The 17,786-nt window shown below is 42.6% G+C and overlaps 1 protein-coding gene across 4 annotated transcripts in view; it reads left to right on the top strand.

Moving 5' to 3' along the window:
* The first annotated feature begins 2,273 nt into the window (after positions 1-2,273).
* Positions 2,274-17,786, top strand: part of LOC117422328 (DENN domain-containing protein 1A-like) — a 366,743-nt gene continuing 351,230 nt past the window's right edge. For all 4 annotated transcript variants that reach the window (XM_058987167.1, XM_058987163.1, XM_058987165.1 and 1 more), the window contains exons 1-2: positions 2,274-2,485; positions 4,633-4,697. In XM_058987167.1, the coding sequence (XP_058843150.1) occupies positions 2,469-2,485; positions 4,633-4,697 (82 nt within the window). In that variant the 5' untranslated portion in view covers positions 2,274-2,468. The remainder of the gene's footprint in view (positions 2,486-4,632; positions 4,698-17,786) is intronic.

A 17,786-nucleotide genomic window follows, 5' to 3' on the forward strand; every position in this document is an offset into this window, starting at 1 on the left:
CCGTCCCTGCGTATAAACATGCTGGAGCTGCAGGCGGTCTCCCTTGCTCTCTGCCATTTCCTCCCAGTGCTAAGATGTACACAGTGTCACATTAAATGAATTAATAACTAGAAGCACCTTTTTAAATACATTTTCATAGTGGTGCAAAATTACATAATTTTTCATGGCTGACCTTTACTTTTATAAAACTTTTACAATCATAAAAAAAGTGACATAAAGGCATTTCTAGCTAATGACAGCAAATATGTTTCCAGAAAAAATACCACTGCCTCTCTATAACAGCAATGACTCAAACAGGTGTATTTGTAAAACGTACACTTTATAAAGGGCGGCAGTGTGGAGTAGTGGTTAGGTCTTGGGACTCTTGACTAGAGGGTCGTGGGTTCAATCCCAGGTGGGGGACACTGCTGCTGTACCCTTGAGCAAGGTACTTTACCTAAATTGCTCCCGTAAAAACCCAACTGTATAAATGGGTAATTGTATGTAAAAAAATAATATAATTGTATGTAAAAATAATGTGATATCTTGTAACAATTGTAAGTCACCCTGGATAAGGGCGTCTGCTAAGAAATAAATAATAATAATAATAATAAAACATTTTGAACTAACACAATGAACCCCATTCTGTGCCTGTCTGCTTACAAAACATAATGTCATTGATCAATGCAGCTCCTAAAACATTCAACTGAAAATGACCAAACACATTACACTTACTGTAAATGGGCCTGTACAGGTTTATTTCATGTTATGTCTTTGTTTATGCCCATATCTGTTATTATTGTAAAGTAAATAAATAAAACCATTAACACTTAATCCAGCCCTTTCTAAATGTTCAGCTACGTACATCATGCTAACTGGTAAGATGCAGACTGAAGCCAAAATTAGAATAAGCTCAAAGCTGTAAGTGAGCAGTAGAAAACATTATCAGTTATAATAGAGTTAATGCATATACGAGACCAGATAGGCATTCTGTCCATTTTGGTTGAGGCACCTTTATTGGTTACTTTTTGGATTGTGTTCCAGCAGAACAACTCATGGCAGACTTGCTTACAGATGCTTCCATATTTTGGAATGAGTGTCTGGGATAGTTTCTTAAATCTGTATTTAAGACCGGCTTATTGTTGATGTGTGAACACTGACTCCCATCTCAGACACAGAACTTTGCAGGTCAAGGTCTCAAGGTCATTGTTGGCTTCAGAGTGACATCCTGAACCAGTTTCCTGCTTGCCTGGCTGCTCAGTTTGGGTGGGCAACCTGATCTGGGTAGTGTCTGGGTGGTATGATGCATCTTCCACTTCTTAATGATGGACTTCACTGTGCTGAGAGGAATAATCAACATCTTTGAAATGTTCTTGTACCCTTCTCCTGCTCTGTGCCTCTCTACCACTTTATCTCTGACTTGTTTCGAAAGCTCTTTGGTCTTCATCATTGCTTTGTTGGATCACTATGTGAGATGCAGCTTGAAAGTCTTTATATACCTGGGGGAAATGATCTACAAGTTAAACCACTTTGAGTACACACAGGCTGAAACCATTTCACTAATTTCGTGACCTTTCAAACAAATCATTTGCACCTGAGCTGATTTAGGGCGGCAGTAGCAAAGGGGCTGAATACTTATGCAACTGAGATTAATCTGTTTTTCTCTGTAAATCTTACTTATTTATATTCTATATGCATTTTTTAACTTCATCAATGTGGAGTAGTTTGTGTAGATTCTACATGTAAAGTCTCATTTGAAAGCGTCGTGGAGTATGCTCAGGTGCCAACAAAATGTGAAAACTGCAGGGGGGTGAATACTTCTGCTAACCACTGTATATATATATATATATATATATATATATATATATACATACATACATACATACATACATACATACATACATACATACATACAGGTATTACTTAATGTTGAAAACCAAAATGCATTCCAATATTATACAATATATAATTGATCTATGCAGTTCACATCATGGACACGCATATTTGTATTTCAAACTAAGGGAGATTGAATATTTATTTGGGAGTTTTTAAGCAAATGTCGATGTATACAATTATGACATAGGAATACACTGCATTTGTAGAATACTCCAAACATTGCAAAATCACTGTAAACAAGCAACACACCGCCACCAGCACGTGAGGCGCACGACTGTCATTACGAATGAATGAGATGGAATGTTGTGAAACATTTCTCATGCGCTGTTTGCTCGCGGCTTCCCCAGTGCAGCAATGAACACTGGGACTAGTAGTTCAAAACATGCTATTGACTCTTTACCAGCGAAGTAGGTCACACACTCAACGAACTACATTGCCCACAATTCCACCGATCACTGGTACTCTGAGCTGTGCCTGGTGACCATGGAGTTTTCTAGGGCTATCTGACGCAGGGTAGAGGGATAAAAACATTGAAATAACTGAGCTGCAAACGAGTTTGACACAAATAGACCCGGATCTTTTGAAAACTGAAAATGGGTTCCCGAATAAAGTAAGGGTCATATGATGGTGTTTTGTTGAGCGCGGAAGAAGCATGTTTGTGTGATTCCCGGAGTGGTGCTGCACAGCAAGGCCGCGAATCGTAGGACTGTACTTGTTGCAGTGACAGTGAGATAAGGGTCATATTTAATGGACGAAAGCTCATTTAATTGTGTACAGTGTTAGTAATGATAGTGCCGGTCTACATGATGGAATGGGGTACATGTTTAGAATGTATAACACGAATGTGCGGGGCTGGGCGTCTGTGTGCTACAGCAGAGTCGATACATTGATTGCCTTTTTGACGCTGTTATTAAGCAGAAGTAACCTAAGGCGCGTGTTGTGTTCATTATATTGCATGAGATGTATGCTTTATTTTTGCAGACACAATGGTTTTGCTTGCTGTCAGTTGCTACTGTATATACATTAACAGTTTTGATCTTATCTGTGTATTGACTATTAGTTTTTGGTAACATTGTAATTGATTTGCAGGTTTCTATGTGGGACGTACAACGTATGTCTACATACATAAGACACGTCGCAAGTTACACAGTGTGAGACACGGCGTTGCCCTTTCCAAAAGAATATAATGAGAAACGTGTTTGTATTGAAGCGTTGGGTAGTACGACTTGATAAGCAATATTAATATAATAGGTGTGCCTTCATGTGGGTTTATTTTCGTGTTGGGAAGAAACTTATGATTCAAAACTTTCTATGACACATTAACAATGAAGATATCGTAAATATGGACTGGAGAGGAGGGCTATAGTGGAAAATTATTGACCCGAGGGAAGACTATTGTTACCGACCGGGGATATAAAGCCGAACCGGCATTTAATTTTCCACTATGGCCAAGTCTGCAGTACATATTTAATATATGAATCAGTCAAGAAAATAAGCGAGCCAATGTTGGACAGTAAATACGACTGTATATATGTTTAAATCCAGGTGATACAGCATAAATAAATAACAGAAACTGTTTTTGAAGTTATTACCGCATACAGTAGTTATACAAGTTTTTATGGCGTCTACTAGCTCTCTGTGCAGCTTGCTGACTGCTGCACAATCCAGTGGCCGTCATATTTTAGTATTTGAATCTTTCTTTTGTAGTATCGGTATGTTTTGTAATTCATTTTCTGTTAAATCATAGACGTAGACTATTGGTGTAAGGAAATCTTTTTTTGCTCCAATGATGAGGTTTTAACCAAACACAGGCTAGGATTTTCAACCACTTTATATATATATAAACAATGTCCGAATATATTAGACATGCTATATGATGTGTTTGAAAAATATCTCCCTAAAACTAGAAATACCAATATCAAAGCCACAAAAACAAACAAAAAAAACAAACAATTTTAAAGCAGGAAGTCTATACAGCACTCCTACAAAAATGCATGTTATTCATTTAAGGATGCTTTGAATAGGGGCCCCTTGTTTGCTTGCTTCTTGTTACATGTATTTCCTTTTCAACAGAATAAGGAAATCAATAATGTATATAATCCCCTAATTGAGATAAGAGTACAAAACTATTTCAATGGCAGAACTGACTGGCCAAAAGTTTTACAGTTTGTGAAAGGCACTGCATCTTAATTGCAGGCTTCATGGCAATGTGAGTATGCTACTAGTATTCATAGTATGTGCATTTTGATTAGTATCTGTTGTCCAATGAACTGAGCTTTCATTAAAAGCAAGTCAAAATGAGAAAGCCACCTGTGCAGATTGATTTTAAGTTTGATTCACAGTTGATGCTGTGGCGCTGGCATCTACCATCTGATAGAAGACCACTGAGCTGGAAGCTGATTGGCTGATGATACTGAATCATTTTTGAATAGTATTTATCTATAGTATGTGCATTGTGTTTTTATCAGAGAAGTATAAACTTGCCCTTTTATATTACCTAATTACATGGAGCAAACTTTGTACTATCTTTTTATTGTCTGTAAAATGCACATTTACGTTTGTAATCAGTTTTAGAACATCTGGTTTTAAGTGCAACTGATAAAATAAACTTGAAACTGTATTCATTTGATGATCAAAGTACAATCACTTTGGCCCTGATGCCAAAGCTACAGGGAGATTGTTTGTATTAAATGCATGAAGGGTCCTAAACTTCCCTTGCCAATGCGATTTAAAATGACTGTTACACTGTGCTTTCAGGGGCAATCCAGAGACCGCGTTTGAAGTCTATGTTGAAGTCACTCATCCTGGGAGCAGCAGTTCAGGTATTGTTTATCTTATTTATATAATGTACGACATGTATATTTTAGATGCTGTGCATGTGTGACAGTTTACATGCAATATGCTGTCTCTTTTTCCAAGACCGTCTTGTAAATGACATTTAGAATCTGTCATGTATCGGAAAAGTTTATCCAGGAGTACTCACCAATTGTATCTAAAAAAGAACGATGCATTGTAGATGCAACTTGACTCCGTGATTTGCAAATCACGATTGCCATATCGTATCTACCAATAAAAGAAAAAAAAGTAGAAGGCTATTCATTAAAGCAGCATTGTTTAGGTATGCTCTCGTAATGCAGGATCACCAGTTTAAAGTCTGTCTGTATAAACACTTGGTTAAAAGTTTTTGAGGCTGAGTTTAAACAGGGTTTTATTGCTGTGTTAGTCAAGGTCACCCAAGCAATCAACTTGATTGTGTTTACTCTTTACAGACACTGGCTCATGCCCTGATGCAGTTTACTTGCATACAAAGCAAAAAAATAAAAAGCATTACAGTCCAGTTATTGTTCTGGTGTAAACTTTTGAACATCCTTTGCAGAGCACTTACATGTTTTTGTAAATCCTCTCGCTGTTGCTTCTTCAGCAGTTCATAATAAACCCTTTCAGATGCTGACTTTATATTTTCAGTGTTATAGAAATTACTTTGGTTCCTTTCACTCTGACGTGATTAAATATCTCTGAAACACCTCACATTTGGTGTAACGAGATTCTCAGAATTCAGCAATGGGTATTGGCCAGTAAATATCAACCCTTTTCACAAAGTTACAGCCACCACAGTGTCAAAGCCTCATATCCCAGAGAACATATGAGATATTGATTCTAATGTATCTATGAAATGGGGATGACATTGAATTTCTCCATTTCTCTAGAGATGGCATTTTTCAGCGTACATTTGTGAAGGACGTCCTGGAAAACGTGATAACACCCAAATATTTTTTGGATGTTGATGACACTGGAAAGATGCTGTAGGAGTTCCTCTACAAGACTGCAGAATGTCTTGTGGTGAATTTGTTTTTAGTGCCTATTCAACTTTACAATTCAGGTGCTGCGTCAGGCCGCTGTGATGTGTTCCCTTCCCCTGTCACGTTGTTTTTGACTGGTTAGCTTGCTGGCTTCCCTGTTGGATCAGCCCGCTCTGATGTGTTCCCTTCCTCTGTCACGTTGTTTTTGACTGGTTAGCTCACTGACCTCCCTGTTGCCCATCCCACTGATACGGCAGCTGAGTATATTGCATAGTTCAGGGCCAGATGCCTCTCTCCTGGCATCACACTGGACTGTACCTGCTGTGGCTCAGCCTTTATTACCTACTGCCATCAGTCATTTGCAAACAAGCAACACCTGACACTTGTTTCAGGACTTTTCTCAGGCAGGTCTGTTCAGTGCTGATTCCATGACAGAGAGTTCTCTGTTCTTTCCCTGAAGTGTAGTCGAGGTCACAGACACTACAATTACAGAACAGTGATTCAATTTGGGTCTGATTATTTTGCTGGAATCAATGTATAAGCACACAGTGCAAGTTTCAAAGTAAAAACCTCTGTAAAAATACAATTCTCCCCCAGGATTCATAGCTGTAGGTAAATTAAACATATGTTCTTGCTAGTTTTGTTTACTGTATTTTATAGCGAATATTTTTGATTACACTTAAATGCACTGTTGTGTTTAGTTTTTGTGTGTAAAGGCCAGTTTTCCATAAAGTATTGGGACAAACACAGATATTATATAATTTAAGATCTTAATCCTTTTTATTACTACAGTATGGAAACAAGACTTTTAATTCCAAATAGGAAACACGCTTTTGTACAGTAGAACGTGTGTTACATATTTCAGGCATCGGTTAATACATTAAAAATAAAACCTGAGTTAATTCAGGGCTGCTTTAGTCTCTGGTATATTATTGCATGGATTCTGATTGTAACTTCTGACAAACACAGACAAGGTCATGCTGTATTTGCCTCGTACTGTATACTGAATATTAAAATTGGCAAAACATGGTCATACAGGGTTAGTGACTTGCATGAGTCGTGCACTTAATCCTGGGTTTACTACTACCCTCAAGTACTTAAGTGATCAGGTGTCAAGCGTTAGAGCAGCCAAGTCCCCATTAAAATGCTGCCTTCACTGTAGATGCATGAACAACTTCTAGGAAACCAACAGACTGAGGTGAGGGTTATTCCTGCTGTGATACGTGGGACGTGTTCAGAGCAGATCTATACCCTGTCCACACAGAAATCGAAATCATGTACAATCAAAATGTGCTGAAACCATGTGACTGCAATTCACTTCCCATTATTTAGATAGGGTAGTGTTAGCACCTGGTCATGTCAATAATATACCTGAACACGGGGCGTTCTGAAACCCAGGACTCAGTGCAGGATTAGTGGGAGCTCCTAACGCTGCTGTGCACGTCTGTGGTATACACTAGGTAGAGTTTTGTGATTGTGCTCATGCACTGTACTAGGACAAGCTTCAGATATACATTTTACATTTGAAGGAGCAACACTAACATTGTTCTGAAGATGCCATGGATAAATACTGGTTAATGGTACTGAAGGCAGAAGGCTCAAAAAGCACAGAAAGGATTACCCTGTATGACTCTTCTCCAAGTAGATTGTCAGATCTCTGTTATACAGTCTATCCTAAAGTAGCAGTTTTAAAAGCTGCAACTTCAGTTCGGCTTGATTAATCCCTGTCCACACAAACACAACCTACCAATAACAAGTTGCGTGAATTGAATTACACAGGCCCATCATGTTGCATATTTACAATGAGCACCAAAATAATATATTGTAATCAGCATTGTTTTACCAATCACAAAACAGGTTTACTACATATCATTTCTTGGTGTCTGTTTTCTACCCTAATCCTGTCACATCATTTGACATTGTATCACCGCATTTTGACTTGGTTTAGGCACTCGCGTGGTGCTGCTTGTGATTGACATCTCTCAGCCGGCGCCGAGAGAGAGGCATGGAGGCAGCTAGACTGCAAACCCCTGGCAAGGCTATAGATCAGGTGTCTGTAAAACGTCTTGTTTGTTTTTGACCTGTCTTGAATATTAGTGGTAGCTGACGGTGACAGAGGGTTGACGTGAATGTAGGAGGTACTTCCTTAGTCCAGTGACCGCTCAACTTTTGGGCATGGTTGCAGGGATTTACCTGTTTATGAAATGGTCATATTTGCAAGTGTATTTAGAGTTTCATTTTGAAACTTTGCATAGCTTTACATTCAGTACATAACAAGGTTTGTTCATAGTTTTTCTACATTGTTAAAAGCTTCCTCCCACCTGCTTGTTACTACAGTAAGTGTGTTGCTAATTGAAGCAAATATTCATCACGATCCAGCGACTACAGCCAGCCAGACAAGGTTATAATTGACATCTTTAAGCTACTGAATGTTATAAATTAGGAAACATAATAGAATTAAGTGGGTAGCCTATTTTTCTACATGTACAAAATATAACTTTTTTTTTTGTTTTTGTTTTCTACAATGCATTTAAAGGATATAGCTGAAAATGCCATTTACATGCACGGTGTGGTATTTGCAATCATTGATCCTGTTGAGTTTCAATAATGTATCCCTATCGCTGTCTCTTAATAATGACTCTGAGCTTGCTTGGCACATGCCTTGATGTTTGATTAGTGGACCATGTGCTTCTGGATTTTAGTGAATCATGTGACCCTCTGTACTATATGGGATCTGCAAAGGTCACTGCGTGAGTTTTCTGGGATCAGGAAGCACAGACACACAAGCTCAAAGACAGTAAGAGAAGTAAGCTCAGTGTTTGATCAGCTGAACTAAGATCAACCCTTAATACAAATATGTTAATTTGCTGTAATGCACACCTACCCAAAAAGATTCCCATGAAGTCTAGAGTAGGGATCTATTTTTTGATCGAAGAAACAACTTGTACAGTACAGTTTGGTACCTGAGCCTGAAACAGAAAACATTACGGTACTTAACGTAACCCTGGTTCCCTGAAGGAGAAGACGACCACCACCACCAACATTAGATATGGGATATGCCTGCCTATTGGTAGGTACTTTCTGAGCTCTCTATAACAGAGTTGCCGATAGGCCCCTTCCTGGGATAACGCCCTCTGTCCTGTCTACCGAGGGATTAAAACCGTCATACTGAGGAAGCCATTTCTCTTTTTGTATTGAACCTGTGAGGGCGACCGATGTGACCTCGCTGTTGGTGGTCATCTTCTCTTTCAGGGAACCAGTAAGTAACCTAATGTTCCCTTTCAATTCGAAGACGACCACCAACAACATTAGGTATGGGATAATGTATACCAGAGCCGTCGCGAGGGAGAAGGAACGGCAGCATACGAGGGACGCATCAGAACCGTATAACCGAAGGTTAATGGTGCGAGCGTGCAACCTCAAGGACCCTCGTGCCTATTGAAGGCAAGGAAGGATCTACCACATTTAAGTGGTAGAACCTGGAGAATGTATGCGGCGTAGCCCAGCTAGCCACCGTACATATATTGGACAGCAAGTCCCCTCCTGAAGAGGGCCCAAGAATTAGCTAACCCTCAAGTAGAGTGCGTGGCTACTCTCCCTGGTGGAGGTAAGCCAGCACTGTCATATGCTGCAGAGACTGTGTCTGCAATCCACTGCGACAGTCGCTGCTTTGAGAGGGGTTGTCCTAGAGTCTGTATACTGTGACAGACAAAGAGCTGGTCAGTATGACGCAGAGCTCTTGTCCTATCCACATAGCACCTCAATGCCTGCACTGGGCAGAGGAAATTTAATCTCCTATCCTCCTCCGAAGCAAAAGACTCCAATTCCACAGACTGATTCATGTGGAAGGCTGCAATCACCTTGGGGTGGAAAGCATGGTTTGTACGCAGTGACACCCTGCTGCCATTGTCACAAATACACATACAGGAGCTGAGCAGCGACAGCGCCTGCAACTCACTGACCCGCTTAGTGAAGGTGATAGGCAAGAGGAAGGCTGTCTTCATAGACAGAAGATTCAACTCTATGAGTGTATAAGCTCAAACGGGGCCTTCGTGAGAGCCTCCAGTACAACATCAAGGCTCCACTTGGGGAGAACGGCACTCCTGGGAGGGCATAACCGCAGAGTGCCCTTGAGAAACCGTGTCGCCAAAAAATGCGCACTCGGAGATAGCCGCTAAATACACAGTCAATGTGGAAGGTGACCTACAAACATCAAGCAGTTCTTGCAGAAACTGCAAGATAACTGGCATGGGGCAAGAAACTGGGTCATGACTTCTAGTGAGACACCAATTCTGGAAATACTTCCATTTATAGGCGTACTAGCGCTCTGCAGAGTACCCACAACCGCTTCTGATAGCCCTAAGGCTGTCCAGCAGTCCCGTTCTGGGGCCAGACCCATAATTGGAACCTGCCAGGTTCCGGATGCCAGAGAGTGCCCCTCACCTGACTGAGGAGATCCAGGCAAAGCGGGATCTCCCAGGGCTAGCGTTGTATGAGCTGGCATAGGGTCGAGAATCAGATTCTCCTGGGCCATCGGGGGGGCCACTAGGAGAGCTGTCTCTTTCTCTAACCGGACCTTCTCCAAGGCGGCCGGGAGCAACGGTACTGGTGGGAACGCGTAAAGGAGCGACCGCCAAAGCGGTGGAGGGAATACCACAGGATGTGCACCCTCCCTCGAGAGGAGGTCCGCTGCTCAGTTCGCCACTCCGTAAGATGCGTCGCCCGTAGGGACAGCAGGTTCCGTTGTGCCCAAATCAGGAGCCGGAAGGTGATGCAATGCAACCCCCGGGAACCGGTGACCGCCCTGGTGGTCGACATATGCCACCACTGATGTGTTGTCCGTTTGTACCAGCACTAGTTTCCAGTGCCAGGTCAGGTGCCCAGGACTCCTCTGCCTTTCCAGACTGCCCCCCAAACCAAGTTGGAGGCGTCTGTTGTCACCACTTGGCGAGTTAACACCACTCCCATCCACACGCCTCCGCGCAGATGAGAGGGCATCCTCCACCATCGTAAGGCCGAAGCGCATGTGTGAGACCCTGTCAGCCGACTGTGTCTGTTGCATTGAGCCGCGCTTAGAGCGGGCGCATATGTAATAGACCCAGCTCGATGGCTGATATGGCTGTGGCCATTAGACTCAACAGTTTTTGGAACCGCACCAAGGGGACCTTTGATCCCTGTTGGAACAGGAAGAGGCAACCCTGAATAGCTGCTACTCTGTCGTCCGACAGGTATGCGCACATTGTACTGGAGTCCAGCTGGAGCCCCAAGTACATTGTGCACTACACCGGTATAAGCTGACTTTTCGCATCGTTGATGGTGAGGCCCAGCCTCACCAGATGCTGCGTCACAATGGCTGTGCTGTGGGAGCTACTGCCTACGTCCGAAACACAGACCGGCGGGACTGTGCCAGTGTTGTCCAGGGTATCTGCAAAAAATTTGCAGCACACTGCATTAATGTCAGCATGGAGCCGGGCAATGGTGGTAAACTAGTCTCCGAGGCAATGTCGGAGCTAAGTTCTGCCACAGTTGACGGCGCCAGCTCCTCCTCTCCCTCCACTTCAGTGGGGAAGGAGTCCTCATCCCAGGAGGCTGCTAAAGATAGCATGTCCTCCTCTGCCATCAAGGGCTGTGGCTCTGGCTCGACCTGGGCTTCTTTGGGAGACCCAGGCCCCACTACCGCCCGCACCTCTACTGGAGCCGCAGGAGCTTGCTGCTTAGATAGCAGCTCAAGAACCTGAGCCATCTGCTCCTTGAGGTAAATGATGTCCCTCACCTGCTTTGAGCACTTCACCCATCTTATCTGGAGGAAGGGGAAGTGACTGTGAGATCTTGCCACAGGAGCCTGAGGGTAGGGGATCTCCTGCGAAGGGTTCTCTGAGAGCTGGAGGAGCGGGGATGGGGCTCCGAGGGCTGCTGACAGCTCTTTCATGGGAGACTGAGTGTCTAGCCCCATGGCACTTCTGAGCCTATTGCGGTGCACCCTGGACTGAAAGGCTGCGCAGAAGTCCTCTCTGCCCATGGTTTCCATGGTGTGTTGGACCCCCAGGCGTGCCGGGTGTACTGCGCTGCTATACACACCGAGGGCACCGAGCACCGTGCGCAACGGATGCAGTAAGCACCAAGTGCACTGTGTGCAGCGGACACTGAGTGCACTGGGCAACATGTGCACCGAGGCACCGAAGTGCCAAGGGCTGAGTGTGTGCCGAGGTACCGAAGCACCGGGGGGCAGCTGAAGTAGCGGTGCCTACCCTAACCGCGTGTAGTCACACACCTGGTCAACGTTGGCGTATACTAGGGGATACACAGGCTTAAGCTGCGGCGGGCGAATCAGTGGACGGAGTACAATGCAATTATACAATTACAGCAGTATTACAGGGGGGCACACTGCTGCTGTTGATTTTTCGAAGGCTCGATGCACCGAGGTGGGCGGGCTGGGGCAGCCGGTGAGGTCTACTCTACAGCAGGTCTGGAAAAATACAGGCCTGCTGTTGTGTGTGTTGTGGTTTTTTTTTTTTTTTTTTTTTTATATATATATAACCTAGCTGCTGCACAACACAGGCAAGCGGGATACAGCGTGCACACTGCAGATGTGCCAGCAAGGGTATTTAGTCAACAACAGTAACAACGGGGGTAAGGCAAAACCTAGCCCCTGTGGAGGATGTGCTCCCACACAAGTGAAAGGCTGTAAAAGACGAAAACACTCACTCCTTTAAATCAATACTGCACAGGCAGTCGACTCATGTACCACAGATAGGAAAGCAGCAGCCTGCAAAGTAACCATGCGCAGGTTGATGAGGAAGAAAGTAAGAAAAAGGCTAAATCAGGAGTCACTGATTCCGTTTTAGCAGCGAGCCAGCTTTCAGTCTGAAAGGCAAGGGAACTGCAGTAGACTCAAAGCTCTTTTTCACAATACGCTCAGATACCAACACAGAGGGTCTTACCTTACCATCTTGAGAGGCAAAAAGAGAAATGGCTTCCTCCGGGTGACGGTTTTAATCTCTCGGTAGGCAGGACCGAGGACGTCATCCCAGGAAGGGGCTTATCGGCAGCTCTGGTATAGAGAGCTCAGAAAATACCTACCAATAGGCAGGCATATCCCATGCCTGTTGTTGGTGGTGGTGGTGGTGGTGGTCATCGAATTGAAGGGGAACGTTATCTTCATGTTCTTTGGGTTACAAGCAACAATTTTTAGGGACTTCATAAAAAAAAAAAAAAAAAAAAAGATAATGAGCAATGTCCATCTGCGCATCCTCTGTCTGGCTGTTACACTCTAAATGGTAAACACAATAAGGCCTCGCACACACACAGCCTAAGTGCAGATGCGAGTTCACCTTTTGCTCTTAATACGGTTTAAGTACACACACAGTTCAGTTGCAAAAGGCAGCGACAACCATGTTCAGAACAAGTAGCGAGTTCTGTTATTAATTCAGTTTGGTTACTTAATGCGCAGCGACTGTGTGTGTGTGTGTATTAAAACTGCACTAAAATAACCGCAGTAGGTTTGTGGATTTCTGCGCATGTAATGATGTCAACGTTTATCAGATATTTCCGAATAGTAAATTCATAACAATAGTAAATAGTGCATACACATAATATACTTTTGTTTTTTAATCAAAGTACAATTGTATAATATTCTGTAGTAAGAAAAAAAAAACGCAAAAATTGTATTTTTGGTTTTGCTACTTTAATAAAACAATATGGGACAATTTGTGTCCCCAAACGCCACAGTGTGACCGCAGCTCGTTTTTCCACCGATAACGGATGTATCATCAGTGCCACTCCAGGAAAGGTCTCAGTAAATGACAAAGATGCATGTAGGACTCCTTAGACGGGCGTACATTTTTAATCCAGTCATTTGGAGACGACTCAAATCGTTCCCACCAGCCTTCTGGTAGGATGATCACCCAAATGTTTTGATCTACCGTCATGGTACTGCAGATCATCACCACTGTATTTATCAGTGCAGAAAAAGCTAAATGGTGTCTCCGCTGGTTTTGCAGAAAAGAGTATAGCTGTGCTTGACAAGCTCTCGATCGATTACGTACTGTACTTTCTTTCAAAAGCATAAACAAAAACACAACCTCCATGCTGCCCCACACAAACCTATCGAATGTCTTGTAATGATGGCCCAAGTTCAGTGGTTTGTTTAAACAGGGAGAGCCTCACTTCAGTAATGAAAGGCGTGTGTGTGTGTGCAACACACAGCCACAGCGAGTGCAGGTTGTTAATACAGCTGTCACGCTAACTGCAGTGTGTGTGTACGAGGCCTAACTGCCTTGATTTTGCACCAATATTTCTCAAACTTTAATTATACGCTGCTAGCCTCAAATAGATGCTTTGGTTTGCATTTGATTATAATCTGATGAGCTCTCAATGTTTTATATAAATGTTTGTAACCTTTCGGGTTCTGTGCTCTGGTTTATGAGGTTCCTCTGTATCTGATTAGATGGCCTCACTGAGATTGGTGCAGTCAACCCCTTGCACAAGATGCTGCTTTTCCTTGCAGTAGTGCGTGATGAGGGCTCTTTTGCAACTGACAAATAGTGTCTGACCCCTGTGCATTTGTTCCATTTGAATGCAGTGTGATGATATGCCCACTTGAATAACTTATAAGCTTGGCTGTATGTGCAGAGAAAGCCGTAGTGTTTGAAATGGAAGAATTCGGAAATACTGTATGTGTGTGTGTGTGTGTGTATTGTTTGAAAATCCTTTATTTTTATTGTGAGTTATTAGACTGCTGGAAATGAATGACCACATACAGTAAGTGAGTAAAACCTTGCCAAAAGGCCACTTCCCAATTAAGGCCACTCGATTTGCTCTAATTGATGGCAATCCAAAACCACCTTCATTATTAAGGCCATCCCTGTGTTCAGTATTAAGGACAGCAGCTGGAGCCCCACACTATCAGAGACCTGTTTGTACTTTCAGTAGCAAAGCCTCCCTTTATTAAGGCCACATATGCCTTTAATAACAAAGTTTCGCTGTATTTTTAAAATGTAATGAGTATTCATTTTTTTTTATTTATTTATTTATTTATTTATTTTTATAAATTTAGTCATCACCAGTGGTTTTTACCCCGGTTTTCTCCCCAATTTGGAATGCCCAATTATTATTTTTATCATCCCGGTTCACTGCTGCAACTGCCGCGCCGACTCAGGAAACGGCGGGAGACACACGTGTCCTGCAGCGAAGCCACCAGACCCATAGTGCTGGAGGACAACACAGATTTCTACAGCAGACCCGCAGGCGCGCTATCGGCCACAGGAGTCACTGGTGCGCGGTGAACCGAGGATTACCCGACCTGAACCCTCCCCACCCGGGCGGCGCTTGGCCAATTGTGTGCCGCCGCCCTTGGGAGCTCCCGGCCACGATCGCCGATGGCATAACCTGGACTCGAACCAGCGATCTCCAGGCCATAGGGCGCATCCTGCACTCCATACGGAGCGCCTTTATTGGATGCACCACTCGGGAGCCCCCAGTTTTTATTTTATTCAATCGATAAACATGGGTTTTGGCTACATAGTTGAAACATTCTACATTAAGAAAATGGCTTTCAGAAGGCGGGCAGTCTGCAAAGACATTGCAACTGACCAATCATCAATTTTGTTCACTACGTAATGCGTGTCAATGTATCATTTGCTTAGCAAAGGATTTAACAACCAGGAACACAAACAAACCAGCAACATGGTGTTACGGTTTTATTCAGCAATGAACTGAAAAAGTTACTGTAAATATAAAACTGCTGTACAGTTAATTAATTAATTAATTAATTAATTAATTAATTAATTAATTTATTTATTTATTTATTTATTGCGTTTATATAGCACTTTTTATACAAAAGTACATAGCAGAAAGAAATAACAAACCACAATACATTTGTCACACATACAACTGCCATAATCAGACCATTTAAATAACAGATTTAAATAACAGTATACACCTCATAATACAAAAACAGCAATTTTAAAGTTACATTAACGCTCATTAAGATAAGCCATTTTATAAAAGTGCGTTTTTAGTCTTGACTTGAAAACTGTAACTGTCCCAGATTCCCTAACAAATGAAGGCAGAGCATTCCAGAATTTCGAAGAACCACAAAAAAAAGCCCTAACTCCTATGTTGCTTTTGTTGACCCTAGGAATAACCAGCAATAGAGGAATAACCTAGGTCAGTAACTCCTGCAAATAACTAGGTGTTAATCCATTCAGGGCCTTGTAAGTTAACAGCAACATCTTAAAATCAATTCTATACTGCACAGGGATGCTTCTACTCATGCATATTAAAGTTTTTCTTGTGTACAGCGACTGCCATTATTATTATTATTATTATTATTATTATTATTATTATTATTATAGCTACATAAATGTCAAACCTTAATCAGAGTACCATGATGAATGTTTAATCTTAGGAAAAAATGTAAGTAACTTCTTGTATGCTGATTAAGTACTACAGTACGCTATAATCACACGCTGGGGTGGGCAGAAAAAAACATGAACTGTACTGTGATAGATACGGGGGCGGTAATGGCCGTAAATTAAAATCTGTTACTCCTCACAATTCTCGGATTCAAAATGCATCCAGAGTTCTACATTACCGGAGTCCTGATGTGGACATGCTCACTTCAACACAGTAAGTTAACCTTTGTATATGTATTAGTGAATGTATTGTATAAACTGAAAATTGATGTGTTTGAGTGGTGTTTATTTTTAATAACTGATTTTGCCAAATAATAATAAAAAATGATACCCCCCCCCCAAACTGGAAAGCCCCTCAAAAATTCAAGCCTTAACTGTAAGTTCTGCAATGCATTTCTTATATAGTGAGTGTTTATTCGTACATTTATAGATAATCCTCAAAACCATAACTTTTCACATTTAAAGTATCATAGCTTCTTAAAGTGTCAGCTTGTTGTCAGCCCTTTGGCCTGTAATCATGCTTAGCTTTTGGAAACCGGTTTGGGGTATTTTCCTGTTTCTCAATTTCAATTCCCAATTCCAATTCCATTCAATTCCCCTTTAATCAATTCCAACACATCATTGATCAAAATTGCAATTGGCATCATTCTGTTAAAATGAGCTTCTCACAGTGGCAGTTTTCAAACCTGTCTCATTGCGTCTGTGTTACTTCAGGTGTGTGGTCATGTTGCTGCGAAAGTATCTTGTTGCCTAATGAAAAATCGCATTACGTCTGGTTTGTAGCGGCCTTTACCGTAACTGGGCTCTGATGGAAACTGCTAATGATCAAGCAACAGCTTTTCCAAGAGAGGACTTAACTTGGAGAGCTGCTCAGTGACACCCAGGCTCTTAACTTGAAGAGAGCTGCTCAGTGACACCCAGGCTCATAACTTGAAGAGAGCTGCTCAGTGACACCCAGGCTCTTAACTTGAAGAGAGCTGCTCAGTGACACCCAGGCTCTTAACTTGAAGAGAGCTGCTCAGTGACACCCAGGCTCTTAACTTGAAGAGAGCTGCTCAGTGACACCCAGGCTCTTAACTTGAAGAGAGCTGCTCAGTGACACCCAGGCTCTTAACTTGAAGAGAGCTGCTCAGTGACACCCAGGCTCTTAACTTGAAGAGAGCTGCTCAGTGACACCCAGGCTCTTAACTTGAAGAGAGCTGCTCAGTGACACCCAGGCTCTTAACTTGAAGAGAGCTGCTCAGTGACACCCAGGCTCTTAACTTGAAGAGAGCTGCTCAGTGACACCCAGGCTCTTAACTTGAAGAGAGCTGCTCAGTGACACCCAGGCTCTTAACTTGAAGAGAGCTGCTCAGTGACACCCAGGCTCTTAACTTGAAGAGAGCTGCTCAGTGACACCCAGGCTCTTAACTTGAAGAGAGCTGCTCAGTGACACCCAGGCTCTTAACTTGAAGAGAGCTGCTCAGTGACACCCAGGCTCTTAACTTGAAGAGAGCTGCTCAGTGACACCCAGGCTCTTAACTTGAAGAGAGCTGCTCAGTGACACCCAGGCTCTTAACTTGAAGAGAGCTGCTCAGTGACACCCAGGCTCTTAACTTGGAGAGCTGCTCAGTGACACCCAGGCTCTTAACTTGAAGAGAGCTGCTCAGTGACACCCAGGCTCTTAACTTGAAGATAGCTGCTCAGTGACACCCAG

The sequence above is a fragment of the Acipenser ruthenus genome, chromosome 15 (genome assembly GCF_902713425.1).
Source record: "Acipenser ruthenus chromosome 15, fAciRut3.2 maternal haplotype, whole genome shotgun sequence".
Classification (NCBI taxonomy): domain Eukaryota; kingdom Metazoa; phylum Chordata; class Actinopteri; order Acipenseriformes; family Acipenseridae; genus Acipenser; species Acipenser ruthenus.